Consider the following 26731-nt stretch of genomic DNA (forward strand, 5'->3'; position numbering starts at 1 on the left):
TCTTTCATCTACTATTCAAAACATTTATATAGGAGACACACACATCAATGGCCTCATCCCCACAAGTATAGGCAACATGACCGGTCTTATATCCTTAAGCCTTGGCGGAAACAACTTGACAGGGAATATCCCTTCTGAGATTGGTAAGCTTAAACAACTCCAAAGACTCGATCTATCTAACAATAAATTGCAAGGACATATTCCAGAAGTGGTATGCAATTTGTCTGATTTGAATCAATTATATCTGTTTGGTAATGAGCTCTCTGGGTTAATTCCAGAATGCTTAGGAAATCTTAGCATGCTTCAACAGCTTTATTTGGCTTCTAATAAATTTTCATCAAAACTTCCATTGAGCCTTTGGAAAATGAGTGGTCTTCTCTATCTAAACATGTCACAGAATTCAATAGAGGGAGAAGTTCCATCAGATATTGGAGGACTGAAAGCCATTGTAGAACCATATCTTTCCAGTAACCACTTTTCAGGCATGATATCAACCAGATTCGGGGAACTCCAAAATCTGCAGTATCTTGACCTATCCAACAATTCATTTTTTGGCCGAATTCCATTATCCTTTGCCAACTTGATAAACTTGGAATTCTTGAATTTGTCTTTAAATGCACTGTCAGGTACTATTCCTAAGTCTTTGGAAAAACTCTCATACCTTAAAAGCATTAATGTTTCATTTAATGATTTAGAAGGTGAAATACCGAGTGGTGGTGTGTTTGCAAATTCCACTCTGCAATCATTTGTTGGGAACAAAGGTCTATGTGGAGTGCACATATTAGAGATTCCTGCTTGTGCTATCACTAATCCTGGAAAACAATCAAAGCTTAAGGAGGTTCTGCTAAAAATTGTTACTCCAGTGGTTATTGCATCCTTTCTGATATTCTTGTTCGTTTCAATTTGGATAATGAAACGACAGAAGAAAGGGAAGTCCAAAGATGTGGAGAAGATACCGGAGATGGGGACTCATCAATTAGTTTCTTATCACGAGATTCAACGAGCAACAAATAATTTTGATGAATCCAATTTAATTGGTGAGGGAAGCTCTGGCTCTGTGTACAAAGGCACATTGTTTGGTGGAACTGCAGTGGCTATTAAGGTTCTCGATTTGGAAAATGAGCAAGTATGCAAGAGGTTTGATGACGAATGTGAAGTGATGAGAAATGTTAGACACAAAAATCTTGTTCCATTGATTACTACATGTTCTAGTGACTATATAAGAGCCTTTGTTCTGCAATTTATGCCCAATGGGAGTCTTGAGAATTGGCTGTACAAAGAAGATCGCCACTTGAACCTTCATCAAAGAGTCACTGTAATGCTTGATGCAGCTATGGCAGTTGAATATCTACATCATGGTCATGTCGCTCCAATAGTTCATTGCGACTTAAAGCCAGCCAATGTTCTTTTGGATGAGGATATGGTGGCTCATGTTGGTGATTTTGGAATCTCTAAGATTTTAGCTGTCAGCAAGTCCGTGGAACATACAGAAACATTGGGCACTCTTGGATACATTGCACCAGGTATAAAAATCTACTCTCATTGATTTTCTCTTATCATAATTATATTTCAATTGAGTAACTTTTCTTCATTCCTTTTCTAAGAATATGGCTCGGAGGGAATAGTGTCCACTAGTGGTGATGTTTATAGCTATGGCATTATGTTGATGGAGGTTTTGACGAAAAGAAGGCCAACAGATGAAGAGATATGCAATAGAAATCTTGACTTGAGGAAATGGATTACACTATCATTTTCACGGCGTATGATGGACATTGTGGATGTCAATCTTTTTTGTGAGGAAGAACAAATCAGTAATAAAAGTGAAATGTGCATAGCGTCGATGATAGAATTGGGTTTAGACTGCACAAAGGAAACGCCATATTCAAGAGTGACAATGAAAGAAGTAGTGAAGAGGCTTAACAAAATCAACAACACATTTCTGGAAACATAGAAGTGATAATCATCGATTTTCTTAGCTGCAAATTAATATGATGCTTTTTGTTTCTTTAATAAAGTTGTTGTATAGTACTACTTGATGTCTTTGTGATTATGTTTACTCTATGATCTATTTGTGATTATGTTTACTCTTATGATCTATTTGCTGAAACAATTCAGAATGCAAGTTCCAAATAGTTCCTACACCATTGGTTTGAATACCGAAGGAAAAATCAGGACATTGTAGACGAATGCAGAGTCTGTCCAGTGAATAAAATCTTTGGTTTTGTATAAAAGAGCAGTAGTTCCTCTGTTTTCTCTTTCATTTCCTATGACGACTCTCCAAATCCCATCAGGCCCTAACCACGCGGTGGCCGGGTTGGGTCCCTAAACAATTCTTTCTCCTCTTCATTTGGTGTCATGATTGGACTACGAGGTGATTTAACCCATTCGACTAGGTAAGGGTTGGATGGGTCTCCTGAATAAGGTAAATACTTAATGTAATATTTCACAAAATCACGATAACCTCACCAACAACCGTTGATGTGATATTTTTGGAGTTCTTACCTTTAAACAAAAAGGAATAAGCTAGTTGGGCAAACGGGAATTACAATCTGGAGAATCAAATGCTCATCAGTAAAGTAAAAGTTTAAGTAGAAAGTCAATCAACCGAACTACTAAGAAATATGAATCCAATTATTGTTATTTATTAATTTAAAATCATTGTAAAAAATTATAAACTTAACATCATAAATCCGCCTCTCATGTGGATATGTAAAAGGTCAAGCAACTTGTTTTAGACAGCCGTTGACTGACTTTTCTCAATCAATTCCTTAACCCTTAGTTTACGCAATTCCTCAATGTGACGACATTTCAATAATGTGTAATACCCCACAAATAAGTTTGTGGAATGGCCAAACACATATGTAGACCCTTAAACTTGTCCTTAAATTTTATTTTGGCGCTCCAACTCAATGTTGGTCCATTTTAACCCTTCAACTCCAACTTTTATGTTCCATTTTGGCACTCTTTTTCAAAGAATCAACTAAGTGGGATGTGAGTACTTCACATGCCATTATTGTGTGAAAAATAATGGATGAACATAGTTTTTTTAAAAAAATATATATTTTTTTAGAGTTTTTGTACATTATTGTATGAGAAAATAATCGACGAAAGTGTGTTGGTTTTTTTTTAAAAACAATTAGTTAAATTAAATAATATCACATATATTTTTTTTTCATATCTAGTCTACTTGGACTAACTCAAATATCAGTTTTCTAATTTTTCATTCAACTAAATACGAGTGAAAAAAAAACTCATGTTCATTGCTAATTAATAACACTACAAAAAAAATATTGAAAGTCAATAGACTTCGTTGGATTGTCATTGATTTATTTAAGAAAGAAAATCGACGCACTTTCGTTGGTTATTTTTCACTCAAAAATATAGGGAAACTCTTAAAAAGAAATTGTTACTTTTTTTATAAAAAAAATAAAATCAATGATCATCTGTCAGTTTTAATTTTTTACATTAACTAACGGATGATCCCCGATTTTTAAAATGCAAAATTGCAGTTGAATAACATATATAGAACTAAAAAAATCATAAAATTAGTCGTTTGTATTATATGGTACATAAAAGAAATAGAGTGGAAGGATAATCTTTTATTATTTTTAAAAAAATACTTTTTTTTCTTTCACTCTTTTAGAGAGTGTTTGATGCACACTCTCTACCATATCAATTAGAAGTGTCAAAATGGAACATAAAATTTGGAGTTGAAGGGTTAAAATGAAACAAAGTTGAGTTAGAGTGCCAAAATAAAACTTAGAGACAAGTTTAAGGGTCTGCATATGTGTTTGGCCTTGTGGAATTATCACAACCATTTAACTTAATTATTATATCATTTTTGTCCACCTTACATAAAGAGTGTGTGCACTCTCTCAAAGAGAGTGAGCACCTAAAATAACTAATATAATTTTATTTTTACACGTGTTTTATTATAAAATATATTTTCTAATTATTTTAACTTTTTTTCCTTATTATTTTCTCTTTCTTTCTTCTTTCTTCTTTCTTCTTCAAAAATTCATTGTCATCTCCATTGAACCTTTTCACTTTCAATGTCACCATTTTTACCACAATTTTACCTTCTTCTTTTTTTTACTATTTGTTTTACTCTCTTTAATTTTAAAACTTTATGTAAATATTTTTTACATTTCGAACAACTTGATAAACCCCATTATATTTCAAGATGATTAGGATGTATCATATAGTTTTTTTAAATCTGATTTCGATCAAGTTCTTTCAATTTTCGGGGAGTTCATTGATTCTTTTAAAATTATCATTTCTAATTTTGAAGTTATATGAAAAAAGAGTGTTATATTCTAGTGTTTTGATGATCCTCACAAATACAGGGATCCGGTCCTTTGCAGAGTATTTCCATCTAGATTCATAGTGGTGCATAGTTGTAAAGCTATCTTTACAGCTGCCTTGTCAGGTTGGTTGGTGAGATGTGCAACGTACTTCACCAATAGGAAGGGCGTACAAAGTTGTTTGTTTAAATGATCAAAACCCTTGTTGGTAACTGCTATATACAACAATAAACATTATTCATTCAAGAAGAGAGAGAGAGAGCCAACAAGTCTTTTTCAAGAACTCAAGCATCAAAGAACACAGGGACCTGGTCCCGAAAAGTCTGCGTACGAGAAAAGGACGAAAAGACAATTGTCAAAAGGTTGTCGACTCTGATATGGTTGGTGCACAACTTTTCATAACAGCAGGCTCTCAGCCAATAGCCTCGTCCCAAGGGTTTGTGTCCATGGTGATACAGTCTCTTCTCAAAACACAAACTCAAGATTTGGCAAACAAAGTTGTGAATTTCTGAAAATTCATAAGCTTAAAAGGAAAGGTTAACTTCAAGGAAGAACAATGATCATGCTCAACAAAGGGACCTGATAGAGTGCTGAAGCGTCTTTGTTGAGTTTGAGCTTTGTGTCTATCATTTTATAAGGTTCATTTCAATAGACACAACCTCAGTTTTTTGTATCTTGAAAATTCTCAAGAACACAAGCAAAAATCCCATCTATCAAGAAGTATTATCCTCAAGAGCACCTGATAGAGCTGCAAACTGTCTAGTTGTCTTAGGATTATATCTTTCGTGCTTATATTGTAAATTTACTCCTTTTTGGGTATGTAGCAAGAGTTAATGGGAAATGGAGGGAAGATGAAAAGAGAGGAACTTGGAAAGTTGGAAACTTTAAGAGCTGGGAACTTGAAAAGTCCTCTTATGCTTTAGTGAAAAGACATTTCTCCCTCATCGGTAGTGGAAAGAAAAATAGGAGAGTTTAAATATAGAAACACTCCTATTAATTGTTAAAAGGGTTGGAAAGAGGGACCCCCTAGCTTTGTCGTCGTTCGCTCGACTTCGGCTTCGGAAAATGATCGAGAGATTATTTTTTGGACAAAGTTTGTTTTAATTATTTAGTTAGTTAATTAACCAAAACGTTTCAATTATTTAGTTAATTGAACGACTTGACTTGGATTCGCGCGCGACCCATTTTATTTTTTCCCGCTGTTGGAAGTGAATGTTCTGAAAGGTTGCAACTTTCAAGAACAACCATGACTGTTTGAAAGGTTGCAAACTTTCATGAATGGTCGTGTGGATTCTGAAAGGGTTGCAACCTTTCGGAACCAATTCCTTTTTCCTATAAATACATTGATTCTTCAGACTTTTTCTTACGAATTTTTTTGATTTCTTTTTTTTTTCTTTTGCACAAAATTTCTTCGTGTACTTTACTACTGTTGAGTGGTTCGCTGACACTAGAGTTTTGGGTATCATCATTCTATCTTAGGAGGACATATTCCAAATCAAACCTCAGATACTAGAGGGGAATAATTTCCTTAAGGGGACACTGATGCATTCAGTTGCTTGATCTTTTCTATTCTGTTTTTCCAGATTCTGGTACGTTGTTACAACTTTTAGTTTGTAAATTAATTTATGTTCTTCTGCTCTTCACTAGTTCATTAAACTTTGGTAACTTCGTGTTTCTGCAAAATTTATTGGAATCAGTACTACTGTTTTTAAACACAGATTGGCAACATTCCTAATCTATAAAGGAATTAGATCGTTGTTCAGTTCATCTAAAAGTCTAGATTGATGTTAACTGATTTAGTGGGTAGTGTTGTCTTTGCTTACTCAAATTCTAAATCATCTAGGAGCTAGCTGATTTAGTGGGCAATTTTGTATCTGCTTAGTTAAAATCTTAGTTGTCTAGGGTGAAATGACTTAGTGGGCAGTGTGGTATCTACTTAGGCTCAGTAAGTAATAGGCGTATTACTTAGCTTTGATATTAAGAGGTTAATCTCGTTGGTGGTTGTAATCTGTGTTTCACTTTTGCTTGAGAAGATTAGTGAAAACAGTTGAAAATCCTGTGTGACAGGTCGTGATTTTACTCCCTTGAGCAAGGAGGTTTCCACGTAAACTGCTGGTGTTGTTTTTTGTTCATTATTTAGTCTTCATTACTGCTCTTGCTAAGTCAAGGGACCTGGTCCGTTGGCTGATAGTGGACGCACTTATTCTATCAAGGAGTAATTGATGATATCTCCAAAATTTTAAATTTTCTTAGAAAAATAATTAGTTTTGTTATCAATAATTCAATAATAGTGATCGATGACAGTGGCAGCACCACTCCTAAAACTCCACACGAAGAGAGTACTGCTGAATCACCCGAGTATATATCAATCTCAAATTAGCTATTTGAATGAACTCCTACAGTATCCATTCTGCCTTTTCCAGTGTTATTTCACTCCAAGACAATTCTGTTACAGCAACTAAGTCTAGAATTACTTCTTAACTATTTTTCTTCTTATATTAACTCAGAAACATGTATTACGTATTCCGAATACAGGCCTCATATTGGCATTGCATCTCCCTTTTTCTAGTATTGTAATGAAAATGATGCTCTCAATACTTCATATTTCACTGTCCAGTAAATGCGAATCTACCAACCTAAGATGCATATGTTAAGAGATCATGATCATCGATTAGCAATATCAATATATCATGATGTGAGTGGTATAGGAAATAGTTTAAATATACCCCTATACTACATGAAATAGTTTAAATATACCCCTAGTTATTCTTTCGAGCTAAATATACTCCTCCCGTTATACTTTCGAGCTAAATATACCCTTATGACTAACAGAGGACACATGTAAGGTTAAGATTAAAAGAACTATTCAATTTAAAATAAAACAAATTCGGATACAACCCGCCCCACCTCAATAACCCGGTCTAATCTATAACATTGACCCACCCAATTTTTCTTTCAAACAAGGAAACCTAACGTCCATTGAGTACCCTCCATTGGCACATACACTAACAGGATCCTCCCACTTTGGATCGATTTTATTTTTAAAACAATGATAATCAAGCTCAACTCATGGTAAGTTTCCCATGTTATGTTGGATGTCCCAAAATAAATGAGACTTTCAGATCAAGCTCAATGTCTAGGACTCTGAAATTCGCCCAGAAGGTCAAGCACGAGTAGTAGTAAAATTCTTGTTGCTAGTGAAGTTTGAAACTAGCTACTTCGTTATTCCACAAATTTTCAGTTTTCCCCTATATATATATATATATATATTTCCTATCATTATCGTTCCAAAATAACATTTTTTATTTCAAATCTTACAAGTTTGTACTCGTTTTATCTAATTTTGATTGTTGATATTGTTGTTTTCCTCACCTGTGGCTAATGTTCGAATTAGACAAGAAAAAATAGCTCCGAAGAGAACTCAATTGGACATTAGGATAACTTGTTTGGAAGATAAATTATGTGTTAGGTCAGGTTATTGGGGCGGGGCGGGGCGGGTTAGAATGTGATTTATTTTAAATTGAATAGTTCTTTTAGGGTGTGTTTGGTATGAAGGAAAATGTTTTCCTGGAAAACAAGTTGATTTTTGACTTATTTTCTCATGTTTGGTTGGTGAGTAAAAAATATTTTCCGGAAAAGATTTATAGTGTTTGATTTAAGAATGAAAAATATTTTTGAGAAATATCTATTATTTTTACTAGAGTAGAAAATAAATTTTGAAATTGAAAATAGTTTTTAAAAACAAACTTGAATTTTTTTTGGGGGTGGGGGACTGGTAGGGGGTGGGTGAGGGGGGGGGGTCAAGGGTAGGGGGTGAAAAATTGAAATTTTGAAGTTGAAAATATTTTTTAAAAACAAACTTAAATTTGTTTTTGGGGGGTGGGGGCTGGTAAGGGGGTGGGTGGGGGGGTCGAGGGTTGGGGTTAAAAATAAAATTTTGATGTTGAAAATATATTTTAAAAACAAAATTAAAATTTTTTTTTGGGCGTAGGGGGGGGGGGGGGGCGGGCTGCGTAGGGGTGAAAAAAATGAAATTTTGAAATTGAAAATATTTTTTGAAAAACAAACTTAAAATTATTTTTTGGGGGTGGTGGGGGGGGGGAGTGGTAGGGGGGGTGGGTCGGGGGTCGAGGGTCGAGGGTCGAGGGTAGGGGTGAAAAAATGAAATTTTGAAATTGAAAATATTTTTTAAAAACAAACTTGATTTTTTTTTTTTTGCGGAGGGGGTGGGTGGGTGGGTGTGGGTTCTAGGGGTGAAAAAATGAAATTTTGAAATTGAAAATATTTTTTAAAAACAAACTTAATTTTTTTGTGGGAGGGGGGGGGGCTAGGTAGAAGGTGGGTGGGGGGGGGTCAAGGGTAGGGTGAAAAAATGAAATTTTGAAGTTGTAAATATTTTTTAAAAACAAACTTAATTTTTTTTCTCTTTGAAGGGGGTTGGGGGCTGATAGGGAGGTGGGGGTGGGGGGGTGACCGGAGAGGGGGTGGGTGATCGAGGATCGGGATGAAAAAATAAAAATTTGAAGTTGAAAATATTTTTTAAAAACAAATTTAAATTTTTTTTCTTTTTGAAGGGGGTTGGGGGCAGATAGGGGGGTTGATGGGCGGGGGGGGGGGGAGGGCGAGTGTAGTGGGTGAGGGGTAAAAAAATAAAAAATTGAAATTAGAAATATCTTTTAAAAACAATTTTTAATATTTTTTTGGAGGGGGTGGGGGTAGGGGTAAGAGTGGGGTAAAAAAATTGAATTTAAAAACAAGCTTTAAATTTATTTTTTTGGGGGGGGGGGGGGGTGGTTGGGGGATGGTTTGAGGGTAGGGACAAAATAAATTGATTTTTTCAACAAAAAAATAATTGTAATTTGAAGTTGGAAGAGAGTTTTGGAAAATGTTTTCCTTAAGTTTTGAGGGGAAGTCATTTTCCTTAAATTTGAGGAAAATGAATTGATTTGGAAAACATTTAGCCCAACCAAACATGAGAAAATTGGAAAACATTTTCGAAAAATGTTTTCCTTCGTACCAAACACACCCTTAATCTTAATCATTCATGTGTCCTCTGTTAGTCATAAGTGTATATTTAACCCGGAAGTACAACGGGAGGGGTATATTTAGCCCAAAAATATAACTAGGGGTATATTTAAACTATTTCATATAGTATAGGGGTATATTTGGCCCTTGGCCATAAATAATATAGTAAGTCAATAACACGCGATATAAACAACACCAACCAACATTTAAGTACCAAACACTAAACTCTAGTGCTATGTAATTTGTAACAATTGCTCAAATAAATCCATCAAGTATCATGCCAATACCAGTCTGTCATAGGATACCACAACCAGTGGCGTAGCCAGGAATTTAATGAATGGTGTCCAAACTTTTAATAGTATTTTTTTTAAAAAAGCAACGATTTAAATTACCAAAACAAATAATCAAGTTAAGCAATGTTTAATTAAATATAGGAATATTTTAAATAGAATTACAAGTGTATAATTTAAAACTAACATAAATAAATAAACTACTATTGAAAACATAATTTAAATATATTATTACAATTGTACTCGACGAGATTTCATATCCTGAAACGTTTTTATAATAGACACATTAGAAATAGTACGAAATACTTTCTTTTCTACATAAGGCACTATACAACCGTCTAAAAACTCATCATCCATTCGATTTCGCAAGTCATTTTTAGAGTATTTAAATCAATGCTTTGTTTTTTAGAAGAATGTGACAACATCTCTAATTGATCTACCATTGTTTCTTTATTTGGTTGTCTTAGAGAAGTCGAACTTTTTTTTGGTACTCTATTATAATAATTCCTCATGTCTATTGAAACTTGAAACTAAAATATTAAGTTGGTTATTTTTATTATAAAATAAGAGAACGAGAAGAAAAATCAGAGAGAATTATTGAGATTCTATTCTTAATAATATTGTGATATGATTTGGGTAAATGAGTCTCATATTTATAAAGAAAGAAAACCTTGTTCCATAAGGAAGAAATATTAAAATTTAAGGAAATCTTATTCCATAAGGAAAAGGTATTAAAATTTAAGGAAATAATTCAATTTTAATTGAAAAAAATCCACAAGAAAAAGTATTAAATTTAAGGAAATCTTATTCTACAAGGAAAAGGTATTAAAATTTAAGGAAATAATTCAATTTTAATTGAAAAAAATCCACATGAAAAAATATTAAATTTAAGGAAATCTTATTCTACAAGGAAAAGGTATTAAAATTTAAGGAAATAATTCAATTTTAATTGAAAAAAATCCACAAGAAAAAGTATTAAATTTAACGAAATCTTATTCTACAAGGAAAAGATATTAAAATTTAAGGAAATAATTCAATTTTAATTGAAAAAAATCCACAAGAAAAAGTATTAAATTTAAGAAAATCTTATTCTACAAGGAAAAGGTATTAAAATTTAAGGAAATAATTCAATTTTAATTGAAAAAAATCCACAAGAAAAAGTATTAAATTTAACGAAATCTTATTCTACAAGGAAAAGATATTAAAATTTAAGGAAATAATTCAATTTTAATTGAAAAAAATCCACAAGAAAAAGTATTAAATTTAAGAAAATCTTATTCTACAAGGAAAAGGTATTAAAATTTAAGGAAATAATTCAATTTTAATTGAAAAAAATCCACAAGAAAAAGTATTAAATTTAACGAAATCTTATTCTACAAGGAAAAGATATTAAAATTTAAGGAAATAATTCAATTTTAATTGAAAAAAATCCACAAGAAAAAGTATTAAATTTAAGAAAATCTTATTCTACAAGGAAAAGGTATTAAAATTTAAGGAAATAATTCAATTTTAATTAGAAAAAAATAGTTAGTAGAGCCGGGATTCGAACTTGAGTCTTGGGAGACCTTCATGATACTATTAACCACCAAGCTACTAAACTTTTATGTTAAAATCATGCATGTTTATTTACTTAATTGAATTCAAGCAGTCAAAATAATTACAGAAAAAGAAAACAACCCTGCGGGGAATCGAACCGGGATAAAGAGTAGGATTGCACAGGCTATTGCCAACTCCACTGCGCATCACTTTGTTATTTGAGGGGGTCCAAATTCTATATATATCAATATAAAGTCAAAATTTTACGTGTATATATAATATAATTTTTCGATGAAGGGTGTCCAATTGGACACCCTGGAGCCTACGTGGCTCCGCCCCTGACCACAACACATGGTTGAAGCTGCATCACAAACTCTATTGCTAAAATAAGCCGATCTAAAAGCTCGATTGAAGGAATATAAAAGAAACCAAAATTATAAACCCATATCGAACCCAACCCATTGATGGTTCGTCAAAAACATCATTATAACCATAAGCTGTCATATTATTGCTATGTTGGCCATAAAAGAAGGCCAACAAATGAAGAGATATATTAGAACGCTATTACTGTTACTGCACTCCACACATGTAGTTACTGCTTAGTGTTTTTACTGCATAGCTGCACTATTTTTTTTTTCTTTTTTTGAATGTGATAATGAGTGAATGTGAAAAAAAAATTTAGTGAAAATAATCTAACAATTTCATTGAAAATATGTTTTAGATGTTATTTTCATACCATCTTTGATCGCTACAGATGCCTTAAAAACTAATCCATTTCCTTGTAGAAGTTGGTCAAGCTCAAATCAATCTTTACAAAAGGACAAGGGTGAAATAAAGAAAGAAAAAAGTTGTCTTTGCCAAATAAAAATCAAGAGAGTTATTCCAAGCGAGGCCAACCTATTCAAAGAGATCGAGAAAGCGGAAGAAAGAAGTTCTAGAGTTAGAATTTCATTTGTGTTTTAGAGTTGCATTGATTCATCTTTGAATCAGTGTTTAGAGGTTGTTCTTGGAGAGTAGAGTCATTGAGTGAGCTGTATCAAGAAGTGGGTTTGACTTCTTGCAGAGTAGAGTCTTGAGTGAGTTGTACCAAGAAGTGAGTTTGACTTCTTGGAGAGTAGGCTCTTCGATTATAGTTAATCAATACAGAGTATAGGTACTAGAGTTAATTAGTTCCTTGATTATTGAGTTGTAATCTTAAGTTGTGCTTGAAGAAAATAAAATTGTGGTGTGGTTTTTCCCTTCCTTGAGGGAGGAAGGTTTCCACGATAAAATCTTTGTTTTATTGTGTTGTGTCTTTACTTAGGCAATTTTACAAGAACCTGGTTCTTTATTAGGGGTGAGGTCTCTTCAGTAGGAATTTAGGAGTGAATGAGATGGTTTGATTATGAAAACTGATTTTCTACACGTTTAGGGTAATTTGGATGACTTTCTATAGGTTTCTAGGACAATAATACCCTTAAAAAAATGAGCTGGGAGTTAGGATTTTACTCCAGCAGACAATGAGGTCTGTATTCACTTCGTAACACGGATCATCGCGAAGTTATTGTTAGGTTAGAGCGTCTCCAGTAAATCAACCATGATGTTTTACTCAGAACTCTAATTGAGGCAAACTTGGTGGCGTTGGAAAGATGATTCATAGAACTATAATTTGATAGGTTATATGCCACCTCATTCATTATATTCTGAGAGATATGATTGTCTGAAGTTGACCTAAGTATAATCTTATATTGAAACTCAATCGGTAAGAAAGATTTCAATTTAACTTTGTGCTCGAAGATTCTAGTGACCTCAATTGATATCCAAAATCATTCCCCAACTAAAGAATTAACCTTAGCACCTAAGAAACATTAAGAATCACTCGGCGCGACCTTATATGAATGAAGAATAGAACGGGTCTTAACTTATAAATATTCGGGGTGTAACAATCAAGATTTAACATGTGAAACCTGTTGGGAGTTTATTTGCCCTGATTTCTTACCATAAATAGGTTTTCCTTTTAGGGAAATGTTTTAATATTTTGAGTAGTCATTTTCTTGTAGGAAATGTTTTAGTACTCTATAAATATATGATTGTTTCTTCTAACTTAATCAATATTCACAATGTAGTCCTAGGGTTTTAAGAGTTACGATTGTGGTGGAGAATTTTGTGTACCTCCTTGTATTCCAAGGGAATTGATTGAGGTTGTTTCTCCCTATATTTTGTACTCTCATATTTATAGTGGATTGCTTATCTCCTTTGTGGACGTAGGTCAATTGACCAAACCACGTCAAATCTGTCCCTTTGGTGTGATTCTCGTTTGTCTTTTTACTCGTGGTCTTACGAGGTTTGCTTTGCTAGCTTTCGCGTTACACCTGATTATTTTCGGCCCTAACAAGTGGTATCAGAGCCAGATTCAATGATGGAGTCAGAGCCATGGTTCAATGATGGGGCCAGGTTAGAGATGAGTGTTCATTTTGGCGGGTGTAATTCTGGCCGCAACCTTTTTGACAGTAATGCAGATCTTTGTTGGAGAAATTGTTTCAGAGAGGTTCTCTATGTCGAGATGTAGATTTGAAGGAGGAGATTATGGAGAAGAGATGCAAAATCCTAAAGATTAATGTGAAGAAGGTGGAAAAATTTATTTTGTCAGAAATTCAGGCCAAGGGGGAGATTTGTTGGGATTTATTTCCCCTGATTTCTTACCATAAATAGGTATTCCTTTTAGGAAAAGCTTTTAATATTTTGAGTAGTCCCTTTCTTGTAGGAAAGGTTTTAGTACTCTATGAATATATGTTTGTTTCTTCTAACTTAATCAGCATTCACAATGTACTCCTAGGGTTTTAAGAGTTACGATTGTGGGGGAGAATTTTGTGTACCTCCTTGTATTCCGAGGGAATTGATTAAGGTTGTTTCTCTCTATATTTTGTACTTTGATATTTATAGTGGATTGCTCATCTCCTTTGTGGACGTAGGTCGATTGACCGAACCACGTTAAATCTGTCCCTTTTGGTGTGTTTCTTGTTTGTCTTCTTACTCGTGCCTTCTTATGGTTTACCTAAATTTCACTTACAAATATACTATCTTGACTTTTATTTTGTACCCAAAAATTATCTTCCTATCAAATCTTCACATTAATTCATCTTCTATTGGGTTTGACTCCACAAGGGCCAAACCAACTCTTTCAAGAAGGCTAACAAATGAAGAGATATGCAACAAAAATCTTGACTTGCAGAAATAGATAACACAAACATTTACATGGACTATGATGGATGTCAAGAGGCTTAACAAAACATAGTAAGTTAGTTTCTGAGCTGCCAGTTAATATGATGTTTTTTGTTTACCTGGTTTCTTTTGTAATTTCATTTGAGATTGTAAATTAACTTTTATATGCTTTTGTAATTTCATTTGAGTGGTTTTGATTGCCCTAGAGGAGCCTTTCTCATAATTTAATGGCATATTTGAACTTTTTTCCTTATAATAATAATAATATGTTGTTGAATTTAAATTGGGAAACTTCTAAAAACTTTTGCAAATAGTCAAGTCAAGGTTGTGGAAACAAAGCATATGTGTGAGTGGCTGTGAATAATTAGGAACTTCGTAGAAATGAATTTCTTGATATTTAGTGTAATTTAATTTGTTATAGTAGGTTAATTATTACTCTTTCCGTTCCAATTTACTTGTCAAATATTTTTTTAATTTGATGTCCCTTTTTACTCGTCAATTTTGACAAATCAAGACAGGACAAAAAATGTTTTCCTATTATATCCTCAATTTATTAACATTGAGTTAATGTCTTTAAAAAATGTAGTGAGTAAATATATTTGGGATCTCATTAATTAATAGAGTTAAAATGGTAAACTCACTACACCAATTATTATTTTCTTAATAGCCGTGTCAAATCAAAATTTGACAACTAAAAAGGAACTGGCGATATATTTAGCTTAAGTTACTTCTTAATGTTATTAAATAGAGTTGACATAATATATAAACATGTCATTTTACTAGATCTTAATTAATATTTATGCCCTCGGAGTGTTCACAAGTGGACTGACTTTTCTTTGGTTTTGTGAAAATAATGCATGCAAGTTGTCAGGTACTATTACTAAGTCTTTGAAAATGATGATTTCAATCAATTTCCCTACCACTCAGTTTACGCAATTCACCTACATTCTTGTGTTTAATTTGTCAATGTATGTCTCAATATGATGACATTTCAATTAAAGTTTGTGGAAATCACAACCATTTAACTTTATTACTATGCTTATAAAAAAAGAAATCATTTTATCTATAATTGTTAGAATATATGATAAATATATTCTAGATATTCTGATTTATTAGAATATCTGATAAAGATATTCTGATTCTTTATATATATCACATTAGTTAAGTGTATATTTAGTTCCTATTATAGCTAGTTAGTTTCCTTAATTATAGTCTTGTATTGATTGTATATAAACCCATTGATATCAATGAAATAAGCAAGGGATTAAACTCTTTCATGGTATCAGATTTCTAGGGGCAAACCTTCCGCTTCCTCTTCAACCCCCCCCCCCCTTCTCTTCTTCGTCTCTTCTTTATCATCATGTCGGAATAAAAAATCTTCCTTTCACCCTGCTTTTGATGTATCCAACATCAAGAACCATGTTCCCATCGCTCTTGAGATGGAGAATGTCCAGTATTCCACATGGGCGGAACTATTTAAGATTCACGCACGATCCCATCGAGTTCTTGACCATATTATTCCTTCGGCAAAGGACAAGGAGAAAATGCCGAAAACAAAGGAGGAGAAAGAACTTTGGTCGACTCTTGATGCTACTGTTCTACAGTGGATCTATGCCACTATATCTCATGATCTTCTACATATGATTCTTGAGCCTGACACCACGACAGTGGAGGCTTGGAATAGATTGCGTGACATATTCCAAGATAAAAAACACTCTCGTGCCGTCACCCTTGAGTACGATTTCACTCATGTGAACATGGAGGATTTTCCAAGTGTCTCTGCCTATTGTCAGCACCTCAAATCTTTGTCGGACCAACTCAAGAATGTCGGTTCTCCCGTCGACAACAATAGACTAGTTCTTCAACTGGTCTCTGGCCTCACTGAACCCTACAAAGGTGTGGCCACTCTCATTCGCCAATGTGATCCTTTACCCAAATTTTATCAGGCCCGTTCGATGCTCACTCTTGAAAAGGCCGGCCTTGCTAAGAAGGCGGCACATAGCTCCTCATCAGCTATGGTTGCTCGTGAGTCGACTGGCTCACATGATATTGTTGATCATTCCTCTTCACACCGTAATACTAATGGTGGGAAGAGAAACCAATAACACAACAATAATCGCAACATCAATGGTGGTCGTAAAGGCAGCAAGGGTGGTAGCGGCGGTGGGGGTAAGGCCAAAGGTGGTGGTCAGATGGGAGGCGGCAACAACCACGGTGGCGGACAACAACCAACAGGTTAGCATCCGCTAACCAATTCTCCATGGGCTGGAGGTCAATCGTGGCCTTGGATGGCACCGTGGACTCCCTGGGCTATACCTCCTTGTCCATATCCGTCAAACTCATGGACAAGGCCCAATTATGGACAACAGCCGAAACATCAGCCTGGTATACTTGGGCCCAGACCGCAGCAGGCCTACACGATAGCTCCAACTCCAACCGACATTGAAGCTGCAATGCATACTCTTGGAATAACTCCTCCGGATGCGAATTGGTACATGGATACCGATGCCACTTCTCATATGACATCCGCACAAGGTAACCTCACGTCTTATTTTAATATGAGTAATAAACGTGGTATAATAGTTGGAAATGGTCAATCAATTCCAATTCATGGTTATGGTCACACTAAATTATCTTCGCCGTGTCCTCCCTTACAATGAAACAATGTCCTTCATGCCCCTCACCTTGTTAAAAATTTGGTGTCAGTGAGAAAATTTACAACCGATAACTCTGTCTTTGTTGAATTTGATCCGTGTGGGTTATCTGTGAAGGATTTTCGAACAGGGAGACCGGTAATGAGGTGTGAAAGTCGGGGCGAGCTATATCCCATCACTACTCTAGTCACTTCTCCATCTACTTTTGCCGCTTTGGTACCATCCCTTTGGCATGATCGTCTAGGTCACCCGGGAGCACCTGTTTTGAACTCTCTTAGGAAGAATAAATTGATTGAATGTAATCAAATTAAAGACACTCGTATTTGTCATTCTTGCCCTCTTGGAAAACATGTTAAGTTGCCCTTTTATCCTTCAAATTCTCACACTATTATGCCATTTGATATTATCCATAGTGATCTTTGGATGTCCCCTATTTTGAGTTCATTGGGTCATCAATACTATGTCTTGTTTGTGGATGATTATTCAAATTTTTTGTGGACTTTTCCTTTATCGCACAAATCACAAACGTTTTCCACATTTTTGAGTTTCAAGACATTTATTCGAACCCAATTTGAGCGGGACATAAAGAATATTCAATGTGATAATGGCACATAATTTGATAATGGCCTGTTTTGGGATTTTTGTAAAGAAAATGGTATTTCGTTCGTCTTTCATGTCCTCATACATCCCCTCAAAATGGGACAACTAAAAGACAAATTCGTACGATCAACAACATTGTTTGTACTTTATTGGCCCATGCGTCCCTTCCTCCTTTTGGCATCATACGTTGCAAATGGCGACTTACCTTCTCAATATCCTTCCTCATAAGCAATTAAATTATTAGTCTCTTCTTCGCATCCTTTATCAAAAAGATCTATCTTGTTCTCACCTTCGAGTGTTTGGGTGTTTATGTTATGTGCTTATTCCCTCTACAACCATAAACAAACTCCAACCCCGGTCAACTCCTTGTGTTTTTTTTAGGTATCCGTCAAATCATCGTGGGTATAAATGCTTTGATTTGTCATCTAGAAAAATCATCCTTAGCCGTCACGTAATATTTGATGAGACACAATTTCCTTATGCAAAGTCTCATACTTTTCAAACTCACACTTATAGGTTTCTAGATGATGGGCCATCTCCCTACCTGGTCCATCATTTCACTACCTCTCTTAACCCACAAGTTGCACCTGTTCCTAACGCGCCCGCACGCACCTCGCCCAACCTAGCGAGTGGTTCCGATGTGCCCAGAGTGCATCACGGCCTTTCCCAGTCGATCACTGGCCTTCCCCAGTCGACTACACCGATCCCATCTACTCTTTCCACTCTCCATCCAACTCTCTTCCTCGCCCCCCTCCAATCTCTCTCTCACGTCTGCCTACGGGTCCAGTTACTAGGAGTCAACATGGGATTACAAAGCCTAAGAAGTCTTTCAACCTTCTTACATCAACATCTAAATCACCCCTCCTAGTAACCCTGTGTCTGCTCTTCATGTCCTAAATTGGAAATTGGCTATGAATTATGAATATAATGCTCTTATTGAAAATAAGACGTGGGAGTTGGTTCCCTGTCCTCCAAATGTTAATGCAATTAGGTCTATGAGGATTTTTGCTCATAAAGAAAGATCTCATGGTTCATTTGAGAGGCATAAAGCCCGTCTTGTATGTGATAGTAAAACTCAACAGGTTGGCGTGGATTGTGGTAAGACGTTTAGTCCAGTCGTCAAACCAGAGACTATTCGCACGGTTCTCAGTTTGGCTCTCTCTAAAGCTTGGCAAATTCATCAGCTTAACGTCAAAAATGCCTTCTTACATCGGGAACTCAAGGAGACTGTTTACATGTATCAACCTTTGGGGTACCAGGATCCTGATCGCCCTAATCATGTGTGTTTGCTGAATAAATCTCTCTATGGGCTCAAACAGGCTCCAAGGGCATGGTATAAAAGGTTTGTTGACTATGTCCGTACTCTTGGGTTTTCTCAAAGTACTTCGGATCATTCGTTGATCATTTATCATCGAGGTACTTCTATGGCTTATCTTTTACTGTATGTCGATGATATCATTTTGACTATTTCGTCGGATAAGCTCTGTCAGTCTATCATCTCCCTTCTAAGCTCGAAATTTGCTACGAAGGACTTGGGCAATTTGAACTATTTTCTGGGCATTGCAGTCACTCGTCATAAAGGTGGTTTATTTTTATCACAAAAGAAATATGCTATTGAGATCATTGAACGAGTTGGCATGTAATCATGCAAGGCATCTCCCACTCCGGTTGATATAAAACCGAAGCTCGATACTACTATGAGCAAACCGTTTGAGGATCCATCTCTTTATAGGAGTCTTGTTGGAGCACTTCAGTACCTTACATTCACAAGACCTGATATTACGTATGTAGTGCAGCAGGTATGCTTATTCATGCATGACCCGAGGGAGGAACACATGCACGCACTTAAGCGCATTTTGCGCTACATACATGGTACTATGGACTTTGGTCTTCACCTATTTCCTTCATCCACAGCCACTCTTATTTCATACACTGATGCTAATTGGGGTGGATGCCCGGACACACGATGTTCAACGTCGGGTTACTGTGTCTTTCTGGGTGATAACTTGATCTTTTGGTCCGCAAAACGCCAGGCTACTTTATCCCGTTCTAGTACAGAGGCAGAATATCGAGAGGTGCCAATGTGGTTTCTGAGTCATGTTGGTTGCGAAATTTACTTTTGGAACTTCATTGTCCTATCCAACAGGCTACATTTGTGTATTGTGACAATGTGAGTGCCATATATCTTGCTAGTAATCATGTTCAGCATCAACGCACTAAGCATATTGAAATGGATATACATTTTGTACGAGAAAAGGTGGCTCGCGGCCAAGCTCGAATATTACATGTCCCCTCGCGTTATTAGATTGCAGACATATTCACCAGAGGTCTTCCGTTGGTGTTATTTGAGGATTTTCGGGACAGTCTTAGCATTCGGCGACATCCCGCTTCGACTGAGGGGGCGTGTTAGAATATATGATAAAGATATTCTAGATATTCTGATTTATTAGAATATCTGATAAAGATATTCTGATTATTTGTATATATCACATTAGTTAAGTGTATATTTAGTTCCTCTTATAGATAGTTAGTTTCCTTAATTATAGTCTTGTATTGATTGTATATAAACCTATTGATATCAATGAAATAAGCAAGGGATTAAACTCTTTCGATAATGACAAAAAAAAAAAATAGTAGTTATACATATGTTCTAACATGTAATTTAAGACTAAAAAGTTCAAAAGTTTTCAATGCCTTCTCAAATGGCCTGTCCAATCATACTATGTCATACAAACTAGAACATAGGGAGTTGTTTATGTATAAACAACACACAGACACACAAATTAAATGAAGAGTGAATAGGTTAAAGAAAACTTGAAATATTCTTGTTTTGTTGATTTCATACCTAAACTAACGGATGTTCTTGTAAGGGTTGGAGACAAAGGGGTGCAAGCAGGGGCGTAACTAAATGGGGGTTCGGACGAATTCAGTAGTTTTTCCGTAGATCCTAAATTGTTATTAAAAAAGTAAATGAATATATATATATATATATATATATATATATATATATATATATATATATATATATATATATATATTAACTTGTGAACCTCTAACAAAATTGATTAATTTATTTATTGTTATTAAATAAATAAATAAAAATATATATGAGAGTGTATATCAAACTTGGTTCTGGACCATATAATATATATCCATATGTTTTTAAATTTATTTCTTAATAATGCAAGTAATTGATTGACCATATAATATAAATATATATTTTCTTTCTTTCTTAATAATCCAAGTTGACTGACTTTTCTTAAATGAGAAATTTCCTTGCCCCTGAACTTACGCAAACGCAACACTCTTCTTGTGTTTGTCTTTATAAAGTTTGCCAATGTGAGATGCTATTGCAATATAAGTTTGTGGAAATCATTAATTTCTTCTCAAATTACAAACGAGTAAATATCTTATAAATGTCACTCCAATAGTTCATTGCGACCTAAAGCCAGGCAATATTCTTTTGGATGAAGATGGTGGCTCATGTTGGTGATTTTGGAATCTCATGGTCTTGACGAAATGAAGGCCAACAGATGTAGAGATATTCAATGAAAATCTTGACTTGAGGAAATGAATCACACAATCATTTTCAGGGAGTATGATGGATATCGTGGATGCCAATCTTTTTCGTGAGGAAGAACAAATCACTAGTAAAAGTGTAATGTGCATAGCGTCCATGATAGAATTGGCTTTAGACTGCATAAAGGAAATGCCAAAATCAAGAATAAGCATGAAAGATGTAGTGAAGAGGCTTAACAAAATCAACAACACATTTCTGGAAACATAGAAGTGATCAGCATCGCTTCGGATGGTGTTTTTTGTTTCTTTAGTACTACTTGGAGTTATGCATTGTTTGTAATTTCATTTGAGTGGTTTTGAACCTAGTTTACTTTATCTATTTGTAATTATGTTTTGAATGAAACTATTTTGCATTAGCTTCTTCATTTGTATTCAATAAACTTCTTTTCATTTCCTTGTACTAATTACTGTATTCTTTGGACTTTAGAAATGAGTTTATTATGAAAAGACATTATACAGAGGAACGTCACTTGGACTCGCTCGCTATCACAAAACAGGATTTTAGGCATTTTTCATGTATTAACGTTAGTCCAGTGAACCATCGATAATTAGTGATTGACCCCCAAACTTGACCAGACATTTTTACGCCTAATTTTATTTATGAGGAATAAAATTAGCTGACCAACTTGTTTGGTGAACCGACCTTTAAACAGCCTTTGAGCTATGTCATGACATATTTTTCCGTCTAATTACTGTTGACATCGATGATTTTTATGATTCGATTATTAAATTAATTAACAACGTCGTCATCGTCATCGCCTATCCAAGAAGAAGAAGAAGAAGAAGAAGTAGTAAATATCATATTTCTCTCTCTCTACACAAGGTATTGGATTTAGCATATCTCAAAGACTTGGATTTGAAGGTGCTTCTGTTGTTATCTCCTCTCACAAACAGGTTTTTTCTTCACTCCAAAAATTAGTGTGAGGCTTCTGCTATAATCCTGCGTCTAATTTTTGTCCTTGGTCGATAATCAATTAACAAGTTTCATTACCGCAACACTGTTACCTCTTGCTTGATCAATGGAATATTGTGTGATATCTAAAGTTTCCAAGTATATCTTACAATTTAATTTCATTCATTTCTTTGAACAACATAAATAGAGAAATACCCTTCAAAAATTAAGTGAAGGATATATATTTTATTATCATTTTCCTTTGGAAAGATTAGTGTGAGGCTTCTGCTATAATCCTGAGTTTAATTTCATTGAAAATATGTTTTATAGGTTGAATGACAATTTGATTGCTAGACATGTCTCAAAAACCTTGCTATTTTAATACACAAGATTTTTCATAAACAATGTCACATTTATATAAAAGAATCAATAAACATTTCTGTTATAACTTTAGTGACCTGAGTATGAGTATAAGCTGAAAGAGATCAATTCTACTTAACTGCACATTTTTTCCAATTCATGTTTTCTCTTTGTAAAATGGTACTCCTTTGTTGAGTTAAGAAAGAATTAAGGGTGTATTCGGTACACGGGAAAAGTATAAAAAGACATTTTAATATTTTGTCGTTAAAAATATTATATTAACTACAAAAAGAAAATTTGTCTCCAAATATGTACTAGTATTTATGACGAATCGTGATCTTCATCTTCTCATTGCTATCCTTTTCCATAAGAACAAATATAATGGACCAGTCTCTTCATTCTTATTTAACATGGCAGAGTGCGCACTGAACTTAGCCTCCTCTCCTCCTGCTCTCTCTGCTAACTTGTGCATCGGAGAAACTCAGTGCGCAAGTGAAAGTGTACGATTCCGAGGAGGAACTTGCTGTGGCTCTAGCGAAGTACACTGCCTATTTATCGGAGAAATTTTGTAAGGAGAGAGATGTTTTTACTGTGGTTGTTTCCGGTGGTTCACTTATCTAGTAATGATTGATTAATTCTCTTCGTTTCTACTAGGAAATTGGCGGAGCCACCATACCATATATTGATTCAATAGACTGGTCGTAATGGCACGTTTTCTGGGTGGATGAGAGAGTGGTTCGAAAGGATCATCCTGATAGCAATTATATATGATGGTTTTCTATCCAAGGTATATTTGCATCCCTTCCTACAATATATTTATTGATTTTATTTAGTGCTGCCAACATACTGTGTACTTTCTTCATTAGCTTTCTATTTCACCCTCTCCTCTGTTTATTTGTTGTTTTTCCCCCAACTTTTGTGATCTTTTGCTTGTTTGCCTGGTCAAAATGTGGGACGTACTAGTGATTTGATTTCCTCTCATCAGATACCCCAAAGTATTAGTAGAGTTATTCAGATGAAATATTTGGGAAAATCAGTTGAGAAAGTAATTATGTGAGGGCGTTAGGCCAGCGGAATGCTAGTCATGCATACTATAAACATATCTTTTTCCTGCAGTTTATTCTCCTATTGTATTTTATCTACAAGTTAGGCATGTGTTTGCATCAATAACAGATTGATCATACCGAATGCAAAGGAAAAATATATGGTGGCACATTTTGCAGCTGCTATATTCAGGATGGAGCCGGTAATACATGTGAGGCTTCTGCTATATTCATGAGTTTATTTTATATAGAGGAACATCAAAGTCGGTATCAGAACAGTATGTAAAGAAGCTAAGGTTGATTGTTTAGGTAGTAAAAGAAGCATTTTTCACAACACTGGAAGAAGCAATGGGAAAGAATCAATTAGCTGTTTCTACTTCAGAGTATTTGTCAAACATATGAAAACTGATTTCTGCATCAAAGCTTTGCACATGTGATTACTATATAATTTATTATTGAATTAATATAATCTAATTTAACTTTGAAAATGAGTCAAATTGACTTTCGAAAAGCGCAACATGACAAAGAAGATCGCCACTTGAACCTTCATCAAAGAGTCACTGTAATGCTTGATGCAGCTATGGCAGTTGAATATCTACATCATGGTCATGTCACTCCAATAGTTCATTGTGACCTAAAGCCAGCAAACGTACTTTTGGATGAAGATATGGTGGCTCATGTTGGTGATTTTGGAATCTCTAAAGTTTTATCCATAAGCAAGTCCATGGCTTATACAGAGACATTGGGCACTCTTGGATACATTGCACCAGGTAAAAAAAAATCTTCTCTCTTTGATTTTCTCTTAGATCATAATTAAGCCTCTCTAAGGTCTAAAAGTAAAAAGAGCAAGTCTTTATTTATGCAGAATTATTGTTGTATTTCAATTGAGTAACTTTTCTTCAATCCTTTTTCTAAGAATATGGCTCGGAGGGAATAGTGTCTGCTAGTGGTGATGTTTATAGCTACGGCATCATGTTGATGGAAGTCTTGACCAAAAGAAGGCCAACAGATGAAGAGATATTCAATGAAAATCTTGACCTGAGGAAATGGATAATACAATCATTTTCAGGGAGTATGATGGATGTTGTGGATGTCAATCTTTTTTCTGAGGATGAACAAATCACCAGTAAAAGTGAACAAATCACCAGTAAAAGTGAAATCTGCATAGCGTCGATGATAGAATTGGGTTTAGACTGCACAAAGGAAACGGCAGAATCAAGAGTGACCATGAAAGAAGTAGTGAAGAGGCTTAACAAAATCAAGAACACGTTTCTGGAAACATAGAAGTCATGGTGTTCTTTTCTAAGCTGCAAATTAATATGATGCTTTTTGTTTATTTTTTAATAAAGTTGTCGTATTAGTACTTGAAGTCTTTGAGTGTTTTGGACCTATTTTACTCTATCTATTTGTGATTATGTTTTGATTGCTCGAAAGAAACCAGAAATAAAGGTGTTTAGCTGCACTATTTTGTTTTTTGAATGTGATAATGTGGGGGATAAAAATAAACAATTAGTGAAAATAATCCAACAATTTCATTGAAAATATGTTTTAGATGTTATTTTCATACTATCTTTGATCGCTAGAGATGCCTTAAAAACCTTCCTAATTTTTTCATAAACAATATCTTCATATTTCTATCCCTCAAGTCAGGACAATAAAACATAGCAGTCTGGTCAAACAGAGAAGAAAAATAAAACAATACAAGGCCAAAGAAAAAGTTATTTTCTCATTGCAAAATGGTATTTGTTGTGTTAAAGCAAGAATTAAGGGTGTATTCTTTATAGGGGAAAAACATTTCTCAACTTTTTCATATATGGTTACAGAGCAGTTGCTATAGATTAAGACTTCAGTTACTTTAGATTAGCTCACTGTAAGAAAACAAAAGATATATGCAGAACTTTTCTTATATATTTGATGATCTTTTCCATTGTACGTATATATATATACAACAAGAAAAAGAATCTTAACAGTTTACTAATAGCAAAAAACAGACTCCTAACAAGATGTCTATACGTCCTATTCGTAGTTAACTAGTACAAGTAAGTTAGCTTATAATACTTCAGCCCACTGTTGGCTGAGATCGTTAACCAACTGAGCCCCAAAAGACCAAAAGAACCAATAAGCCATTTGAACCTGTGTGTGGAGGCCCAGTACTCTTTGTACTTCTTGTCTTCGTTAGTGAGCATATCAATATTCACACCAACACCCTTCATCAAGTCTGAGGGGATGAGAATACACCCAACTTGCCCAATAAGGTGTGATGCAGAGGAAATGATTTTGTGAACAAATCAGCTGGTTGGGATGAAAATTGAATGTGAGAAGTGAAATGCAAGGTGTGCCTAAGGCTAGTTTTATTAACAATAAGAAAATGATCTTTAAGCAAGGGGCCTACTAGCTGATTTAGTGGGCAGCGTTGTATCTGCTTAGTTAAAGTATAAGTTGTCTAGGGTGAGATGACTTGGTGGGCATTGTGGTATCTGCTTAGGCTCAGTAAGTAATAGGCGTATTACTTAGCTTTTGAGATTAAGAGGTTAATCTCGTTGGTGTTTGTAATAAGTGTTTCACTTTTGCTTGAGAAGATTAGTGAAAACAGTTGAAAATCCTGTGTGACAGGTTGTGGTTTTACTCCCTTGAGAAAGGAGGTTTCCACGTAAACTGGTGGTGTTGTTTTCTGTTCATTGTTTACTCTTCATTACTGTCATCTAAAATGTCTATATGCATCATAAAAAGAATAATAGCTATATGGCTTTAAATGAGGACGATAACTAAATAGGCTTGTAAGGTGATCATTTCTTTTTGCAAACAGAGTCGTTACTTCAATGCCCTTGCTGCTAGAATCCCGCTGTTCTTCCAGTAGCCACTCAAGAGACAAGATGAACCAAAGAATATATAATATGAGCAAGCCACTAAATAAGAAAGGTACAAATACTGCAAAATTTTCGAATAAAACTACTACTGTGGTGAAAAAGAAACACGTTCTGAATGTAGTTGGTATTACACATTGAGTTCTCAAAAAAAAGAGGTTGGTATTACACATTGATCCAAAAGAGGAATCAACTGAGCCTACCTGTTTGAAAAGACAAATAGCAAGACACTGGCCTAGATCTCAATCGAAAGTCCATTTCAGCAGCTGCTACTATACTGAACCATCTGGGAATGCATCCTGCTTGCCGTTGACATATATAGTACTCAACAACTGCTTTCATTTGTCCGAGTGATATATAGTTTACATGAACTATAATAACTG

At 34.8% G+C, this 26731-nt stretch overlaps 1 protein-coding gene across 1 annotated transcript in view; it reads left to right on the plus strand.

The window, feature by feature from the left end:
* Positions 1 to 910: 910 nt before the first annotated feature.
* Positions 911 to 26731, plus strand: part of LOC125818850 (receptor kinase-like protein Xa21) — a 180000-nt gene continuing 154179 nt past the window's right edge. Inside the window, exons 1-2 of the mRNA XM_049498366.1 lie at positions 911 to 1523; positions 24401 to 24468. Of these exons, the coding sequence (XP_049354323.1) occupies positions 911 to 1523; positions 24401 to 24468 (681 nt within the window). The remainder of the gene's footprint in view (positions 1524 to 24400; positions 24469 to 26731) is intronic.

Source organism: Solanum verrucosum, unplaced genomic scaffold (assembly GCF_900185275.1).
Source record: "Solanum verrucosum unplaced genomic scaffold, falcon-dt-bn FXZP01000252.1, whole genome shotgun sequence".
Classification (NCBI taxonomy): domain Eukaryota; kingdom Viridiplantae; phylum Streptophyta; class Magnoliopsida; order Solanales; family Solanaceae; genus Solanum; species Solanum verrucosum.